The sequence below is a fragment of the Lemur catta genome, chromosome 1 (genome assembly GCF_020740605.2).
Source record: "Lemur catta isolate mLemCat1 chromosome 1, mLemCat1.pri, whole genome shotgun sequence".
Lineage (NCBI taxonomy): Eukaryota > Metazoa > Chordata > Mammalia > Primates > Lemuridae > Lemur > Lemur catta.
In genome coordinates, this window is record NC_059128.1 from 88,173,613 (window position 1) to 88,194,563 (window position 20,951).

At 32.4% G+C, this 20,951-nt stretch overlaps 1 protein-coding gene across 9 annotated transcripts in view; it reads right to left on the bottom strand.

Moving 5' to 3' along the window:
- ZNF280D (zinc finger protein 280D) overlaps positions 1–20,951 on the bottom strand; it is a 117,067-nt gene that overhangs the window by 77,676 nt on the left and 18,440 nt on the right. For 6 of the 9 annotated variants that reach the window (XR_006729805.1, XR_006729808.1, XM_045529920.1 and 3 more), the window contains 8 exons: positions 19,428–19,473; positions 19,247–19,315; positions 16,823–16,969; positions 14,214–14,279; positions 13,974–14,113; positions 4,953–5,070; positions 1,550–1,720; positions 1,295–1,404 (listed from right to left, as the gene is read on the bottom strand). Coding sequence is in view for 7 of the 9 variants with exons in the window: in XM_045529920.1 (XP_045385876.1) it covers positions 1,295–1,404; positions 1,550–1,720; positions 4,953–5,070; positions 13,974–14,113; positions 14,214–14,279; positions 16,823–16,969; positions 19,247–19,274 (780 nt within the window). In the remaining 2 variants the exon portion in view is untranslated. Of the gene's footprint in view, positions 1–1,294; positions 1,405–1,549; positions 1,721–4,952; positions 5,071–13,973; positions 14,114–14,213; positions 14,280–16,822; positions 16,970–19,246; positions 19,316–19,427; positions 19,474–20,951 lie in introns of those variants that run through there. The other 3 variants (XM_045529912.1, XM_045529946.1, XM_045529953.1) reach the window with 3 other exon arrangements.

Genomic DNA, 20,951 nt, shown 5'->3' on the forward strand with positions numbered 1-20,951 from the left:
GACCAAACACAGTTTTGTACATGAATAAAAAATTGCATTTGAAATTTTTTAAAGCTCCCTTTTTTCTACTTTTTTGTAAAATGCTAAATTTATAAAAATTTGTTAATCTCTGAAGTAGTGAGCAAGATCTTTTCCTAACTTACTTCTTTACCATTGCACCCTTCTTCTCCTTCCTTCTTTTCCTCTTGTAATCTGCACTGCTTTTGTCTTTTCCCCCTTCCTGCCATTTATATTCGGCACACAAACAGAATACAGACTATCTTTACACAGACATAGCAGAGTACTGTATATAACATCTACCAAAATATTTTAAGTGTTACCTAAACCTCATACCTCATTAGTACTTTCAAAATTTCTTATAACCTAAATTCAAGAGCCTTCTATACCAAAAAAAGGGCAAATTTTAACAATTATATGAACTATATTCTGGACTGAGATAAAACAATTATTTCATATGAAATGCTCCACCCTCTGGAGTTTAGGTGTGATTGTTGAAAATTAAAATCTAAAACTCAGATTTTCTTTTTCTTTTCTTTTCTTTTTTTTTTTTAGAGACAGAGTCTCACTGTTGCCCAGGCTAGAGTGCCGTGGCATCAGCCTAGCTCACAGCAACCTCAAACTCCTGGGCTCAAGCGATCCTTCTGCCTCAGCCTCCCGAGTAGCTGGGACTACAGGCGTGCGCCACCGTCCCCAGCTAATTTTTTCTATATATTTTTAGTTGTCCAGATAATTTCTTTCTATTTTTTTAGTAGAGATGGGGTCTTGCTCTTGCTCAGGCTGGTCTCGAACTCCTGGGCTCAAACAATCTGCCCACCTCGGCCTCCCAGAGTGCTAGGATTACAGGCATGAGCCACCGCGCCCGGCCATAAAACTCAGATTTTCTTTGTTTAATGTGACATGCACATGTTAACATGGACGTAAAAATAAAATAACAATGTTTAAGTTATATGAAAGATTAAACACATGATAAAATGCCTGCTTTACAAGAAGTCTGAAGAACAGCATAACTATGTAAATAAAATATTCTCATTTATACAGTATTTTTGTTTAAAATTAGAATATAATAAGCATATATTATAATGTATATGAACTTAATTTTTTTAAATTTGATGATTCAGAAGGAATTTTAAAATCTTACATAAATATAATCATTATGAATATAAATTTTTACCTAAGTTACATGAAAATACAAATATAGAAAGATTTCTGGATAAACCATTATTTAGTGCAAATAAATCATCAATATTTTTAGGGCTTTGTAAACTTTTTAAAAATTAAATTTTCAAAGTTTTACCTTCATGTGATTTTTCAAAGGATCCAGAAGATTGAAATGAATATTGCACTTTGGACAAGCTCTTGGAAAAGGTGTTCCATTTTTAGATTGATTTGATGAGGAATTTGCACCTAAAATAAATTCAGAACATTATTCAAAAGTCATCACTTTTCAACCTTAAATAACAAATAATGATAGTTTTTAAATTTATAACAATGTCTAAAATTCATGCATAAACACTATAATTTCTTTTGGTATAGCAGATTTCATATTTACCTTTTGGAGACACAGCCTGGGAAGATGTCACTGAAGGAGATTTGACTGAAGGGCATACCACGAGGAAATTTGTTCCAGAAACACTTTCACTGGGCTTAGGCTTTTTTGGATTAACACTATTTACTTCAGAAGTAGAAGGACGTTTTGATAAAAATGAACTTTCATTCATACCTGCAATAGTTTAAATAGTGAGAAGAATATTTTTAAACACTTTAAGATAGTGCTTACATCTAAGTAAAAACACTCTGGAGCAAAATTAATGGTAATATAACAGAATTATATCATACAAATAATAATGGTAAAATTTGATATGATCCAAATTCAGGGGGTATCAAGAAATTGCATATACATTTATTATGGACTACATATATTCAAATAATTTATAAAATAATCTTTCTATGCAAGAAAATTCTAAATACAGTTTAAAATAAAGAAATATATAAACAGCTATTATAAAAGATCAAAATATTCCAAGCAAAACAAAGAGGACAGAGTATACTCTGAACTAAGTTCCTACAAATTAATTATCTTTAGATACATAAATGCACTAAGTACATCAGGGCTTATAAAAACAAAACAACAATAAATTTTATTTGTTTCAAAAATTTAGAGTAACCCTTAAGATGCTTTTTTATTTAACAATTTAAAACATTGGAAGGAAAGTTAGTTCTTTTGCCACCTAACAAACTGACAAGTTGTCTACTCATGGTTTTAGGTGATATAGCCCATTTATGCTATGTACAAAGTGGAAATAACTAATCTCGAATAATATTTCATTCATTCATATGAAAGGGAACATAAATAGAAGTAGTTAGTATAATGATTTTCACACTATGTTCCCCAGAGCCTAATGGCTTTCTTTTAGGGAATACATTGAGCATGTCTGACAGAAAAACTCTTTTCCATTTTATTTATTAGACTTTCACATAAAAGACTAATCATTCATTCATTCCTAAAAATACTTTTCTATTTGAAAACTATTATCTTAAGGCTAAAGGATTTTAGCCTTATTTAATGTATTATCAAGATAAGTGGAGATATTCTGGCTATAACCAGGCCAGGCAAAGTCCTTTCTGACAATAACATAAAACTATACTTTGTAAAAAAGATGCTAAAAATGTACGGCATATTTTAATGCTTCCAACTGTATACTGAAAGTGGTAAAGTAAATATATTAGAAATATTTCAGGCTTTTTAAATCAGACAAGTTCAAATCCAGACCTTGTCACTCACTAGCAATGTATTCTTAGCTTATTTAATGAATTTCTCTGAGCCTCAGTCTCCTCTTTTGTAAATTAAGTTATAATATCTTATTTTACAGAGCTGCTTTGAAGATCAAATAAGACAATGTATTTAAAGCACCAAACAAAATATTTGGTACCACAGAAAGCACTCAGTAATATATGATAGCTATTATCATTACTAACAAATATTTTATATCTTAACTTACATTAGAGGGGAAAAAATTATTCCAATAGATTCATCTGTCAGCTTTTTAATAAGGGTAAACAATGCCAGGAAAATAAGAAGAGGATTATACTAGTTGGCTCCTCTGTTTCATCTTTTGAGGTAACATAAAAATTATTTTTTCCCCATCTTCAAGGTACTTCATTACTGATAGATACACTGTGGGTAAATGGGAAAAATTCTGTCTTGTGAGATGTTTAGGTTACTTTAAAACCAATGAGTGCTGGTATTTTGAATTAAGCAACTGAATATACAGCAGACTGAATGATAGAAAAAGACTGTTTTAATGAAAGAATTTTTTAACATAAGAAATCTCAAGGTTAAATAAAATCACTCTGTGTTAATTTTAAATTCTGACCCTTTATTTCTGTTGTGTTTGGCTTGTGCTATTCCCTTACCCTCAACTGCTCTATCTCTGCCAGTAGAAATCCTACTCTCATTCAAGATCAAGCTAAAATTCGGTCTTCTCCAAACCTCCATAATTTCCCTAGACAGTAGTTTCTTAATCATGCTACTGAACACACAGCATATATCATTCATAATTACCATCATAAAAACTGTTTGTTGTCAATTCTTATAAAGCTCATACCGCATTTTCACATTTCATTTATCTTATTTTGACATCAAAAAATCCCTGAGTAAAGTGGAGCAAGTATTAAAATTGTATCTATAAATGGTAAGTTCCAGGTGTAGAGGATGAATGCATTATACAAAAAACAAAATTAAAATATCCATTTTAACAATATGAGAAAACCCAAGCATATAGAGGTTAAGTGACTTAATAAAAACTACAAAAATCTTAAGAATAGAAGTTCAAACCTACATCTTACAAATCATCCTACTTACTGCTCAGGTTAAAATCTTACCCTCTGCAGTAGAAAAACTTAGAGGGGACAGTAGGGGCAATTGTTTGTCCTTACTCCCAGGAAGTTTCAAGAATTCACACTTTTTCTATGAATGAAGTCCATGTGGTTTGTAAAACCAGACCTAAGAAAGCTATATTTTTCTCCTTGTTTCTTTTGGTTCTTACCTATTTTCTGAACTAGATTTTTAACAAGTATGTAAGTGACACCCAGAGAAATGAATGAATATCAAACAAAGTATCATTAAAATGAAGAACAGATTAAGCACTAGTTATTACTATAAGAATAACTGGGGGAGGGTTTGGTAAATTCTCCACACTGATTTATTAGTAAAAAATCCAAACATTCCACAAAATCACGTCTATTAAGTCAAATATTTGAGTACAAATCACAAATATGAAATAATTGCCATGATTACAGGGAATTTTTAATTAGATAAAATTCTTTTATAATACACTAATTTATTTTAGGTTGATGAAGAACTTTGTTATAGCATACACTCAAAGAACTTTAAATCTTCTTCCACAGGTAAAGTTTATTAATTCTTCAATAGACATTTACTGAGTACTTCCCATGTAAAAATCACTATTTCTTTATCATAGCCACTTTATAACTGCACTTTATAATCATATTTAACTATCATATTAAAATCATTTATTGGAATAAAAAACAGTGACCTAATTAAGAAATCAACTATAACCATACGCTTTTTCACACTAGTGGTCACAGAAACTAGTTAATTAATACTTCTTTAACAGAGTATTTGGGGTACCCGAAGACTTCTCTAACTCATAGCAATTATTTTAAGATTTTTCAGCCCATGGTTAGCTCTATGTGAGAATGAGCTCAAAGCTGGTTAACCTACTTAACAGGAAGAAATAAAATATTCTATTATTAAATAAGATTTTATATAAAAATCATCCAAGAAAAGCATTCAAGAACTATTAGTGCCATTTTACCTCATGATATATGAAAAACTTCACACAAAGGTATGGGCTTCAAAACAGTCAATCCCATATGCATATTCATCAAATTTCTTTCTATAACTTTTATGAAAAAGTACTAAAACCAACCTGCTATAGAAAGTGTTGGTCCCCCTTGGTAATGTGATAATCCTGTATCTTGGGTCAAGTCAAACAGTAACTCTGAAGACTTATTACATACAACTCGTGATGAGTTCATTATATAACCCTGTTAAAATAGTTCAAAGAAAGAATATTATACTTATTCAACATATTATAATATATATTTATATATAATTATTTTATATAATTATATTGTATATGTGTACACTATACATATAATCTCACATAATTATATGAGAATTTATCTCAAATTTTCATAAAGATAAATTTAATTATATGTCAATATTCTAAGGATAACCTTTGATGATTCAATTATTGTTTTTTTATTTCAGAGTATTACAGGGGTACAAATGCTTTGGTTACATAACTTGCCTTTGCACCACCCGAGTCAGAGCTACAAATATGCCCATTCCCCAGACAGCACGTACTGCATCCGTTTGGTGTGAATGTACCCATCCCCTCCTGTCCCCTCTCTACTGCCCCAATACCCTATGAACGTTAATCCCGTATGTGTACATAAATGTTGACTGATTAGTACCAATTTAATGGTGAGGACATGTGGTGTTTGTTTTTCCATTCTTGTGATACTTCACTTAGAAGAATGGGCTCCAGCTCCATTCAGGGGGATACAATATGTAGTTAACCATTTTTTTTTAATGGCTGAGTAGTACTCCATGGTATACATGTACCACATTTTATTAATCCACTGATGTATTGGTGGGCACTTGGGTTGTTTCCACATCTTCGCAATTATGAATTGTGCTACTGTAAACATTCAGTGCAGGTGTCTTTTTTATAGAATGTCTTTTTTTCTTTTGCGTAGATACCAGTAGTGGGATTGCTGGGCCAACTGGTAGCTTTACCTTAAGTTCTCTGAGGTATCTACATACTACTTTCCATAGAGGTTGTACTAGTTTGAGGTCCCACCAACAGTGTATGTGTGTTCCTATCTCTCCACATCCATGTCAACATTTGTTGTTTTGGGACTTTTTGATAAAAACAGTTCTCACTGTAGTTAAATAATATCTCATTGTGGTTTTGATTTGCATTTCCCTGATGATTACAGATGTTGAGCCTTTTTACATTTGTTTGTTCGCCATTAGTCTGTCTTCTTTTGAAAAGTTTCTGTTCATGTCTTTTGCCCACTTTATAATGGGGTGGTTTGATTTTTTCTTGCTGATTTTCCTGAGTTCTATATAGATTCTAGTTACCAGCCCTTTACTGGATGAATAGCATGCAAATATTTTCTCCCATTCTGTAGGTTGTCTATCCTTTCTGATGATAGTTTCCTTGGCTGTGCAGAAGCTTTTTAATTTGATCAGGTCCCATTTATTTATTTTTGTTGCTGCTGTGATTGCTTTGGGGGTCTTCTTCAAAACTTCTTTGCCTAGGACAATGTCTGAAAGGGTCTTCTCTACATCTTCTTCTAAGATTCTTAAGGTTTCATGCCTTAGGTTTAAGTCTGTTATTCATCTTGAATTGATTTTTGTAATAGGTAAGAGGTGGGGATCCAGTTTCAATCTTCTGCATGTAATTATACAGTTTTCCCAGCACCATTTATTGAAAAGAGATTCTTTTCCCCAGTGTATACTTTCATCTGCTTTGTCAAAGATTAGATTACCATATGCAAATGGTTTTATCTCTGGATTCTCAGTCCTGTTCCAAAGATCTATATCTCTGTTCTTGTGCCAGTACCATACTGTTTTAGTCACTATAGCCTTGTAGTACAGCTTGAAGTCTGGTAGACTGATATCTCCTAGCTTTGTTTTTTTTTTTTTTTGCTTAAGATTGCTTTGGCTACACAAGGTCTTCTCTGGTTCCATACAAAGCACAGAATTATTTTTTCTAGATCAGTAAAGAATGATGACGGTACTTTGATAAGGATTATGTTAATTCTGTAGATCGCTTTAGATAGCATGGACATTTTAATGATGTTGATTCTACCAATCCACGAGCAAGGTAGATTTTTCCATCTGTTTACATATTCTACAATTTCTTTTCTTACTGTTTCGTAGTTCTCCCCGGAAGTTGTAGCATGGGCTGACAGACGATATGATCTTATATCTAGAAAACCCCAAAGATTCTGCCAAGAGACTACTGGAATTGATAAATAAATTCAACAAAGTCTCAGGTTACAAAATCAACATACACAAATCAGTAGCATTCATATATGCCAACAACAGTCAAACTGAAAACCAATCAAAGACTCAATACCTTTCACAACAGCAACAAAGAAAATAAAACACCTGGGAATATACTTAACTAAGGAGGTGAAAGACCTCTACAGGGAGAACTACAAAACACTGAGGAAGGAAATAGCAGAGGATGTAAAGGAAAACCAATACCATGCTCATGAATCGGCAGAATCAACACTGTTAAAATGGTTCAATATTAATAAATTAAAAAACACAAGGTAATTACTAGTTTGTCAAAATTATCATCTACTAAAACTGAAAGCAAGCTATTACCTAAGAGCTACTTTATTCCTGAGTAAAAATGAAAATGGGGGGCAAATTCTAGTACAACTTATTCAAAGTAAAGGAAAGATAAACTAAATTTATATCAGTAAGATTAATACACTTTAGAGGGCTTCTAAACATGCAGTATTGCCATCAAGGAGCAAATAATAGAACTTGGAAAATTATTTGGGCAAAAGCAAAGAGAAAAAGAGAAAACATACTGACATGACTACAAACATTAAAGGCTTCTATACCTCCAAAAACTCAACATCCAAAATAAAGCTGGGAATCAATCTGCAGTAGTGTGCAGCAGCGATAAGGATGAATATATCACATGATATGAATTTTGGAAATGCATAAGTTATGGGTCAGAAAGAGAAAGAACAGGCCCCCTATACTTTGCCATGCTAGAGGAAATCTTCTGTCTCATAAGGCAAATATGAAATTAACCTGGCCAGTAGGGTGAACAGGTAAGAATGCCAAACAGACAGGATTTAGAACAGAGGTTGTTAATAGGAGTGATTTGGGCCAGCTGCCCGACTCCTGAAGGCCTTAGGACACAAAGGAAGTTTCAGCCCTTCTATCAGGAGGATGGGTGGTCTAAGCTAACAAGGAAGATCTTAAGAGAGGAGTGAAAAGTATGAGATGAATCATAATGTGATCAAGTACAAAGTATTACAAACTTATATGTAAGCATATATATATATATTTTATATAAATAATTATAAAATATATGATCAATATTATTTAGGGATATATCCTCCAATACTATTATATATTAAGTATACCGATACACAGAAAATGTACTCCAATACTATTTACAAAAGACACTCTGTGCAGAGTAAGCTCTCAGAGTGACTTTTAGACCATTCTATTAATATATGTCACAATATACAACAAGCACAAGTTCTAAGATTAGATATGCTTAAAAACTAAAAGTTGCTTTAGGAGAAAAATAGGCAAAGGACAAACTGAGACAATGCAATAGTAAAATACAAATGAACAACACATACAAAATACCTTTTTTCCAACTTACTAGTCAAAGAAATACAAAAAATAGTAATGTTTAACTATTAAATTGGTATTGTTTTAGAGACCATACTATCTACTACAAATAAGAAAGACAAAGAAAGAATGAATAACTGTAGAAAACATAAGGAGACTTAGGAAGAAATAAATAACCACAAAGTGGGATCCTGAATAGGATTCTGGGAAAGAAAAAAGACATTAATGTAAAAACTGGTCAAATTCTAATAAGGTCTACAGTTTAGTTAATGTTAATTACCTGGTTATGATAAGTGAAATGTTAACATTAGGGGAAACTGAGTGAGGGGTATATGGGAACTCTTTGTACTATTTTTTCTATAATTCTAATATAAGTTTGAATTAAAAAGTTAAAATTAAAAACTAACGACAACATTCACTATAAGCAAAGTAGAAGTCACATTTTGGTATAATTTTTCTGCATAAAAATTTTGGCAGTAGCCATCAAAGGCTTTAAAAGGTTCATCTCCTTTGATCTAATTATTCTACTTTCAGGAATTTATGGTAAGGAAATACATAAAAATGCTTAAGAGAGAATTATTTATAATAGCAAACAAATCATAACTTATATGTCCAACAATGTGGGAATGGTAAAATAAATCGATAAACTATCACAGGATCATTAACATCATGCTTTTTTAGGAATACCCAATGACATGTTCCAAGTAGAATGTTCAGTGAAAAAAGAGAAATATGTATCTGCATATACAATATGGTCCTAATGGAGGTATTCTCTTCTAAACTCTCTCCGAAAATACATTTTATAATAGAAACACAAGGATTTTATGATTATAAATTAAGGAATAATTAGGTTTTAAGAAGTTTGCTTTGTTACTAACTTTTCCACTGACATGGGTTTGTTAAGAAGTTATGGAAACAAGTTATTCAAGTAACCCAAACCACTCCTAGAATTTGAGGCCTAACAGACAGATACAGGCATTTGAGCTTTAACATGCAGTATTAAAAAAGTAAAGAAAGAAAGAAATCAATAATGCCATTTGACTTAACTATAACCAAACACAATCCTACTATTTTCTCCAAATATCTGCACTTGAAAAATGAAAATTATTAACTTGCATTTTCCAAAATAGTTCTTTGTCAGAAGTATAATAAAGTTAATACTGTTAAATACTCTCCTAAGCAACAACTCTGGTTAATGAAGTACCACAATTTCAGAGAGCAGGCAACATGTTAGTTAATAAATAACTGGGTAAAATAATCCTCCAATAGGGAACTTTTAATACCTTATAAAACAGTTCAGAGACAGTAAATACAATAAAAACAGTAGAACAGGCACTAGACTGGGATTCAGAAGACCTGCACATTTATTTAACTATGTAATCTTGGGCAAGTCATTTCTGAGCTTCAAGTTATTTACCTTTCAACCTGAAGTAATAGCCACAATTTTATGTTTTGTATGTACTTGCTCTTCACAGTACATGCATTATATCAAGTAGTTATCATGACAGTATTAATAAAGACCTAATATTATTTCCCATTTTATAAATGGGTAAACTAAGGTTAGGTGTGGTTGAGTAAGGCTCCCAATACAGCCCCACTTGCTGATGGAGCCGGAATTAGAACCTAGGTCTGACTGATTACAAAGCCCAGGCCCTTAAGCTGTATCACACTGACTTTATAAGTAATAACAATAGTAATATAGCCCTCCCTGCCTACATGAAAGAAATGTTGAGATACAAAGATATTCCATGAAAAAGTAAAAAACACACAAAACATGAGAAAATAAAGAACTATTAATTATAATTTATTAAAACTAATAGCTTCCAAAATTCAGAGAAAAGTCCCTTAAACAGGATTCTCAATTCATACCAGAATATACCTCTGTCATTCTTAACCTTGACTGCACAGTAGAATCACTTAGAGAGTTTTTAAAAAGGTATTATTTCTAGGCCTCACCTACACCAATTGGCAAAATCTCTCTTTTTTTAAAAGACCCCCAGGATTAGGAACCATCAATTGAGGTGCTTTGATTTAAAAACTATACTACAGAAACAAAACATTCTGAGTCAGAAAAGGCTCTAATTTCTAACTTTTATAACACCAAAGATACCATCACTTGCCTTATATTTTTTTCTCTCTGCATTCAATGTTGGAAAGATTTTTATCTATCAAACTATCAAACAACAAAGTTTTCCAGGTTTTTTGTCCCTCAAATGCCAAACAGCTTATAATAAGCATGAGAAAACCACTGGGTTAATTTGATGCCAACTAATAGTAAAGAATTTTTACATTCTGGCTAGCTTTCCAACTTCAGAAACACCTGTTACATTTTTTAAACCATTAGAAATAGTCCGTGGAACCTTACAGGATCCAAGATAGAGACTCAGCAGTCTCCCTTATTGTCTAAAGCAGCAGTCCCCAACCTTTTTGACAGCAGAGAATGGTTTCATGGAAGATAATTTTTCCATGGACCAGGGTGGGTGATGGTTTCAGGATGATTCAAGTGCATGACATTTATTGTGTACTTTATTTCTATTATTATTACACTGTGATATATAATGAAACAATTATACAACTCGCCATAATGCAGCATCTAATGCTACCGCTGATCTGACAGGAGGCAGAGCTCAGGCGGTGACGGGAATGATGGGAAGCAGCTGTAAATACAGATAAAGCTTCCCTCACTCACCAGCTGCTCACCTCCTGCTATGTGGCCCAGTTCCTAACAGGCCATGGACTAGTACTGGTTTGTGGCCCAGGGATTGGGGGCCACAGGTCTAAAGAGCAAACTTTTTTTTTTTAATTTACTATTATTTTTCTAAGACAGTGGTACCCTCACTCTTTGGTGTCAGAACCCCTTTATACACCTAAAAATTATTAAACCCAAAAAGAATGTTTTATTATATTGGTTGTATTTATCAATATTTACCATACTAGAAATCAAAATTTTTAAATATTAATTCATTTTAAGTAATAAACTCATTACAAATTAACATAAATATTTGTGAAAAATGACTTGCAAACACAAAAAATTAGCCAAGAGTGGCATTGTTTTACATCTTTGCAAATCTCTTGAAAATCAAAAACTGCTAGTCTCTCACTGCTTCTTCTTTCAATCTGCTAGGACAAGTTGTTTTGGTTGAAGAATATAAAAAAAATATGGCTTCATAGCAATATATAAATGAAAAAGGGAGTATTTTAATAGCATTTTAAGATAACTGTTGATATACTATTTGATATTGTAGCGAAACTCAACAGTTGGTACTTACTTAAAGGTTTGTGGCAGTGTGAAATCTAAAGCCATATCCCTCAATTTTTTTGTACTCTGTTCCGTTAAAATCACTGGTCTATCTTAGATTTTAAATGGATTTTTTACCAATGCATAATTTTGTAACATATACACTGGTTATTTGGAAAATGATGGTTTCATCAAATTATGCAGATCTTCCAAATGTTAATATAGTTCATTATATAATATATAAAAGCATTATTTATAAATACCACCACCTATCAGAAAAGTCTTGAATTATTAGGAAGCTGTCAAGATCATGGTGGCAGATAAAAGTTTTCTAAAATCTTAATTTTTGCTTGGAAGTTAAAATTTTGCCATTGGCAAAAAATATTACTATTGGTTGTGTTCCTTTAAGTGACAGGTTAACTTTGTTCAGTTTTGAGGATATATTTGCCAGACATTCAAGATTAAGTAACTGTGCATGGCAGACAGACTCTAAAGTGGTCCCCATGATGCGCAGGTCCTGGTGTCCACATCCTGTGTGATTCCCTCCCTTTGAGTATTGGATGGCACCTCTGACTTGCCTCTAAACAACAGCATACGGTAAAGGTGATAGGATATATATGATTTTGTGTACATAATTATGTTACCTAAGACTGTAAGGAAATCTTGCTAAGGACTCTCTCCCCCTTGGTAGCTTTCAGGAAGCAAGCAGCCATGTTGGAAGTCCCACCTGGCAAGGAGACAGCCAAAAACCAGCAAAATACTGAGACTCTCAGTCCAACAACCCTTAATAAACTGAACGTTGCCAACAACCATGTGAACTTAGAAGCAGATACTTCCTCAGCAGAGTTTCAGATGAGACAGCAACTTCAGGGACCCTATCTTGAATGCAGCCTTGTGAGACCCCCAAGCAGAGGATCCAGCTAATCCATGACCTGACTCCTGACCCACAGAAACTATAATACCGTGAGATAGTAAGTGTGTGTTGTTTTAAGCCATATAAATTACATGGTAATACTGATATACAGAAACAAATAACTAACACACCATGACTTGCAGTATAAAAATGTCAGTGTTCAAGCAAAAATGGTATAATATTTTTTTTTAAAAAAGCAGGTGGTTTTGCCATTATGCAATCACACAAGTGCTTTTACTCAAGACAATCATCATACTTCAGACATATCAGCACTTTATGCATACTACCCAATTCATCACACAGAATATCTTAAAAGATATATACTCAAGGGTAGAGAGTTAACAAAATTAATAAGATTTTAATACTTCATCAAGGGAATTTAGTACAAGTGGAATATTTTTTACTATGAATGCACAGTGGGTGATGAACACAAAAACTATGAGTACAGTTTGGTGGTACTACCTTGATTCATACTCAGGCACCAGTAATTTACCTACCATTGCTCTGGCATCATCAGTGCACATGTCAACACAGTTGAATTGGCAAATAGTCTTTGACTAAGATGACAACAGTGTTGATTCACAAAGCCCTGAAAGGGTCTTGGGGAACACCAGAGGACTGTAGACCATACTTTGAGAACTACTGAACTAAGCCAATTTCTTCCATTTTTTTGAAAGTACACATTTATATACAACATATATGTATGTGTGTATATATACACACATATAAACTATGGGTTAGCCTGTATTGAAATCCCAGATCCAGCATCTGCCAGCTATTTGATTTTGAGTAAATCATTTAACATCTATGACCCTCAGTTTCCTCAATGATAAAATGAGGACAATCATAAGTGACTAGTTCACAGGAATGTTTAAGAATCAAATGACATTAATTTATGTATAGTTTTAGCACAAAGCCTTATACATATTAGCAGCTCAATAAATATTAACTACTATCATTATCTATTACTTTTTGTTAAAGTTTTTTTAAAATACCTAAACTATGAAGAAATGTTTTCAGAATAAAAAGCTACAATGGCCCCTTATGATTTTTCCAATTGAGAACTCGTGGCCCAGTTTGCAATCTTAAATATTTTACCATTATGTAATATTTATTACTGATTATATACTTTCATTTGTGTTTTCATAGCTTAGTTTTCAATCTATACCAATTTAAGCATGTTACCTAATTTATTAACAGGTTGGGTAAATAGCTCCCGCAGTACTTTGAGTACTGCTTGAGCTATCATAAAGATGGTGACATTTTTGAGGCTGATTATGCTTCCACTGGATGAGTACTTGTGACAGTCCAAGATTTTAATAAGGTATTCTTGATATTAACATACCAAATCCAATGTATCCCTGAGCTGACTGTGTAGTTTCAGAAACACTTACAGGTTTAGAAAAAGGCTGAACAATAACAGAACTATCTGAAGATCTAGATTCAGGACGAAAGTTTACTGGCGAGGCAATCACTGGATTTGCTGTTGGATTCATGTAGGGTTGACTTGTAGGCTTGAATGCAGCAGTAATACCTGTATTTTAAAATATCACAATATACTAAATATATTTCTATATAATCAATTTTATCAAAATACTTCACTTTAAAATGAAAATAGTATAATAAAACTGTACCTCGACTGAGTGCACCATTCTTTAGTCCCCTTGAATATGAGCTGGGGTTAACTCTGTTCAAAATATCTACAAAAAATTATATTTATTTTAAAATTTATTTTTTGAATGAAATATATGCTAAGATAATAGAAATCATGAATTGAAAACAAACAGATTCCTGGAAGAAGTATATAACTTAATACTGATTTAAGAATACAGTTAATTTTAAACACGTACATCTTTACTAAAGAAAACAAGATTACCAGCATTAACTGTTTCATAGAATAAGAACATCTTTCTCATTATAACTCAAAATCTAAAATCCAGAGGTAACAGAATCTAACTATATATAAATAAAAACATTCTGCATAGCAAAGAAATAATCTACAGAATAAAAATTTTCCAAAAATATATTTATATACAACCTATAATTGAAGGATACATCTTTGAATAATGACAAGGTTGTACATACACTTGGGTTCCTATGACTCAAAATCAAAGCCTTGCCCAACTTTCACATTCCATTCATGCCTCTAAAAGCCTTGAAGTTTCATTATGGACCATTTCATTGGATTATCTACCATTACTTTTAAATTCTGAAGGGGAAACTATCAGAGATTTCAGACTAAAACGAACCAACAGTTAATTAACTGGAATATTTAAGTTAAGTAGTTTCAAATCTATTACTACACCAGAAGTCAATCTGAGCCTGACATGACTTTGAGGATCAGTTTAAAGCTTCTTACTCTTACACACATGTAAATTCTGTTACCTTTAGCTTACTAAACTAAAATTTGGAAGAGTGAGGATTTGCCTAAAATTGCTAGTTTGGAAAAAAGTACCCAAAAAAACCAACAAATCTTGTAAAAATTTCCTTTTTTTCCCATTATAGTAGAAAAGAACCAGATCCCATTAAGTAATTCTATAAAGTAGAGGCTCACACAAAAATACGGTTTCCTGGTAATGTCAGTACAGTGCTCTATAATTAACCACTGCAGAAATCTTACTGGAGAAAATCCTGCTCAAACAACTTGATACTGTTTTCACTCAGAAATTCAAGATTAAATATTTACTCAAACCATCAAAGAACTATTGCTGTATGACTTTTTAGTGGTTGTAATCTACAAAAGCACAAGTTTCTACCCTCCTTTCTGGAAGTTCATATTTAACTCATATACTATATATGTTAAAATATTTTATGGCTTACATATAAAACAAAAATAAAATCATTTTAATTCTTCATCTTAACAGCTCACTCTACTGGGGTCAATCCCCTTCTTAATAGAATTATTTTAAACTAATATACGTTGTTCTAGTTGAATATTGTTAACAGTCATCTACAATCAGTACAAATTCAACATGAATCTTAACTGCCATAAGATTTTGAATAACAATTTTGCAATATGATAATATCCAGTATAAAATAATCATGACTAGGAAACAATAACTAAGAGAATATAATATTATGTTCCGCTATCATCAACATGCATGCCATCATGCCTAATTAATTTTATAATCCAAGAGGCACTTCACTTAGCGCTCCATGAGAGATTACAATCTGCTACAGGAAATGGTATTAAAAATTCAATCAGTTAAATTATTCTCTCTCTGGTAAAACTGAATAAAAGTGCCATTCCAAGCTTAGAGGCAACAGAAGTAAGAACTAGGCTTTCAGAAAATTTTAAAGTAGTCTTATAATCACACTTTTCAAGTACTGCCAATGGTAAGTAAAAGCATTCTAGTATGCTGGGTACATTATATTCTTTGGTAAATTCTCTTGGCTTGAAACAAACATGTAAATGAAATGGAAAAGGATCTATTTTCTCTTTCTCCCTGAAATTTGTACATTATTTCTCTGCATTCTATCACACATTTTTGAGCAGACATCAGCATCTTTAACGTTATAACAATGTCAAGTCCAATTACTCTAACTGAAAGCTAATAATCCATAAAGGTACCAAGTTGTTCTGCTAAAAAGCAATAAGGATTTAAGTAAACTAATTGCTATATCATCCAAGTACAATGGCTGTAGACGATGCCCTTCTCTTTTATGAATATAAATAGGAGTTGGTGGAAGGTGGATGTGGTCAGAAGCTACAGCCTTTCTCAGTATACAGGCCAGAGACTGTGCTACCTACCATTCACTGCCTATGCATTTTATACTCATGTATAGATGACACTGTAATGAGGCCTGGATGTGAGATCTCCCACCTGAGACTAACAAAAACTCATTTAGTATATTCCGAAATTTTAAGCAAAACATTCCAAATCCTTCCTTTTCTGTGCTTCTGGGTTTAAATGAGAAAAATCAAAAGGAATAAATATAAATAGGTTGTTACTTAGCTCCACTAAAAATTATGCTTTCCACTCTTAGAAGACCTCCACTGTCACCAGCTAATATTAGTTCATTTCTTTTCTCATATCTGATATTTAATCTCTTTCTTTCTTCTTCAAGTCCCCAATCACATCCCTATACTGATTCTCAAGTTCTTACTGGCCTCCCACCCTATCTCTCATCTCTAACTCCTTACAGTGAAACAAGGATGTCAAGTATCTATAAAACAGTTCACAAGTTTTTCATTAGAAACAATACCTCATAAAACTTGGCTTCACTAAAAGTAAATGCTTACTTGAAATTGCTGGTTTTGAACTTGATATCTCTCCAACAAAGATAGGCTCATCATCGTCATCATCCTCAACCTCTTTTACTTTTTTCTGCCATGGTTCCAGCTCTTCTTCTTCACATTCCATAAAGAGTTCTGCCATTTTTGAATTATCTAATTTTCAAAAGGAGAGAAGTAAACCTTATTTTCAGAAAGAAAAATAAAAACATTTTTGTGATATATAGTATAATATTCTATATTAATAATCCCAGTAGCAATTTCTGAATTGATATTTGTAGTCAGTACATGGTAACACATAGGAAACTCAGAGCTTACTCTCTAAGATATAAACTAGTAAAATTTAGATAGGTAATGGATGACATTAGTTATTGACAGAAAATGTGGAACAGTCAAATCCAGTCAAAGTGAGTTTCAGTCATATACCTGGAATATGATTATCTCTATAAAAAGCATGATATCTAACCATTATCTTTTTTTAAAAAAATGTATTAACAAAAGAGAAATAAACTAAGAATAAGAGGCAACATGTGGGAGATAAACTAGAAAAACTGAACCAGATTCAAGAATGCCAGGCACAGGACAAAGCAGGGAAGAGATTCTAGAATAAAATATGGAAAATAAGAGAGGCTTGTTTCATCAGGACAAATTAGACATTTCTCACCTAAAGAATGTCACAAATCATTTCCTGGTCTAATATTATTTATATGTTTAGTAGTCTACCTACCCAAAAAAAAAAAAAAAGGCCTTCCCATTTTCCCAAATGTCATCAACATCAGGAACTGACCCCTATTTTCTCTAACTGTACTCTTTTACTAATTAGACAGAGTTCTTCAAGTCAAATAATTAAAAATACTAATTTCCACTGGCAATTCATAGCTTAGCATTTGTATATTTTAAATACTTGAAACACCACCCTATTTGTGTATCTCAAGAGCTAATATCTATACTGCTTGCTCTATACAGAATATCCTTCCTTCTTACCTATACACTATAATCATTTCAGTCTAGAGCAAAGAGAGCATGTACCTGATATTAAATTCCATAGTACAAATCTTCACTGCACTATTTCTAATCATGTGACACTAGAGAAATTACTTGAATCTATTTTCCTCATCTGTAATATGGGTATGATATTTACCTAATAAACGTATTACATAGCTTCAAGAAAATGCCATATCATGTACCTAACTTCAACAAAATATTAATTTCCTGTCCCTCTTAATTCTTGGTTCAATTATAACTCCCTTAGCAAACCATAAGATTTCACTTTTCTTCAAATTCTAAACTACATTGACGGTCTATATCAGGCAATTAAATATTTAACATACATTTCAAACTGCTTACCATTTCTTCATGTGTCTTAATTTTATATACCCAGGGCCCATCTGAGCTCATTGGGAGTATATTTCCCCCTACATATTAGATGGGCAGTAGGCACACAGCACATGATAATCTATGGACTTGAAGTCAGGCAATGTCTAATTTTAAACAATTAGGGAGATCTATTATATACTGATAATAAAAGTATTATTTATATCCAGTTGGTATATTTTATGGGCTGCACTGTATTTCCCCAAAATTCCTATGTTGAAGATATATGACATATAATTACTACCACAGAATTGTGACTATATTTGGAGACAGGGTCTTTAGAGGTAATTAAGTTAAAATGAGGTTACCAGAGGGGGCCCTAATCCAATATGACTGGTGTCCTTAATAGGAGATTAGGACACAGACACCCGCAGGAGGGGACACCATGTGAAGATATAAGATGGCCAAGGAGAGAGGCCTGGAACCCTTTCCTCATGGCCCTCAGAAGAAACCAACCCTACAACATACTAATCTTGGACTTCTAGCCTCAAGACTTGTGAGAAAAATTCCACAATTTCCACTGCGTAAGCCACCCAGTCTATAGTACTTTGTTATAAGCCACCCAGTCTATAGTACTTTGTTATAAGCCACCCAGTCTATAGTACTTTGTTATAAGCCACCCAGTCTATAGTACTTTGTTATGGCACCCCTAGCAAACTAACACATTATATAATAATATTCCTTGCTCTTTTTAACAGACACTGCCATTGTTAATATAGCCAGGATATATTGTTGAGGAAAAAAATTAAAAGACACATAATAGCTTTATAATTTTTTAGAAATAATTTATTTTTTGTCTATGCATAGAAGAAACATATGTGATCATGTATGCCAAACTGATAATAGTAGTTACCTCTAGGAATGGAGAGAAAACACTTCATATTTCTACTTCACTCACTTTATTTACATTATTTGTTTTTATGTGAGCATTTGTTACTGTAACAATTTTAATGGTTTGTGTTTTTAAGAATACATCCTCTACCTCATCATTTCTCCTGAAGCAAAGTTATACAAAAGCCACGAATACCAGTATCGGTCGGTCATGTCAGCAACACTTACTTTTTGGTTGAAAAGGGTTGTCGCCCATCAAGTTGCAGAGTTGACTTTCTGTAAATTGTCACCTAAGTACTGACACATGACATCAGTCAATTTTATGAGTCACTTCAAGCAACACCAAATTTTGAAACATGAAACTTGGGATTCACAAATTGTTGTATCTAATTTTGATCTCTAAACTCACCATGTGACTTCAGACAAGGCAGCAAGTTATGTCTCAGTTTTCCTTCCTATAAAATGAAGATACTATTAGGGTGGAGTTCATTAAATTAAATGTAGACATACTTAATTTAATCTTTTCTCCTATAAAAAGCTCAATTTTTACGTTTGATATACACATGTAATTCACTTTACATAAATGTTTCATTCCTGAATAAATCAAAATTTAATATTAAGCACTTACTACTTGAAGAAATATGATGAATCAGTAAATGACAAATAATTTTTTAAAGTATCCTTTCATAAAAATGAGTAATCACCTCATAATGTATTATAGTAAATTTGACTTTGCAAATGCTAAGTGACATTAACTGTTACCTCTTCTTCACATTTCTGAAATAAATGTAATTATTTCTTTAAGAAAACACAATTTTAAATAAATTTTAGTTTGTATTTTTCTGGCTTTTTATCAACTAACTGAAAAAGAACAGAAACTTAGTTGGCTATATTCATCATAGATTAATTCAATCAAAAAATAACTACTCATAGCCTTCCGTATGCAACATCCTAGCGGAAAACAAAGATGACTAAGTCACAATCTGGTCTTCAGAAGTTTACAATCTAATATGTTTATAATTTATTGGGCTTTTGAAATGCTGCTAGAATAAATACTATCCCAAAAAACACATTTAAACCACTTTATTCGAACTATGAATTTGTTTTTTGAATTCCCATGCACACATAACAGCATAAATTTTACAAAATAAACAAGCTTTTAGAAAACCATTTTAGTTATAAAGCAAAAAAGTTCAAAACCTAGACACTGGAAATCTAAAATACTGGAATACACAGCTAACTCAATATTCACATTCCTCTTTAGTCTCAGGCTGAAAAAAGCAAGCTTTCCTGCTTTTCCGTTTCTAAATTATTTGGACTGAATTAGTACAAAGAAAAAAATACTTTAATTTCAGAAGTTATTGCTATAAATATTTGAATTACTTTAAGAGACTCTAGTGAATCCTGTATTTAACTAAATTCCCCTAGTTCTGAGGTCTGACCATTTAAACTTCTTTTACTCAATTATTTGAATGGTAGCTTGTCCCTAAACTAGAATCAGTGTAATGCTTATGGCAAGTAGATAAATACATAATTTTTGCTTAGCATTAAGAACTTAACAATACCAAGAAAACAGAATATTTTTAAGATTCACAATTCACACCCTGTAAGACTCATATGTAGTATTTTTACATGACCATATAAACACTTTGTTATTTAAAAATAGCACTTATTTCATATGATTATAATGAAGATTAAATGAGATCATACATGTAAAGCACACAGCTCAGTGTCTGGCAAACAGAAACCACTCAAAAATCTTAATCATTTTTAACTCTAGGCCAAATCCCATTTTAAAGAACTCTAAGAATTGATCCCAATTCTATTTTCATACTGGAATTTACATGCTAGCAGCTGAGCACTGAGAAATCATTTTGCTATGTAGTCATGTATTGCTTAATGACAGGGATAAGTTCTGAGAAATGCATCACTA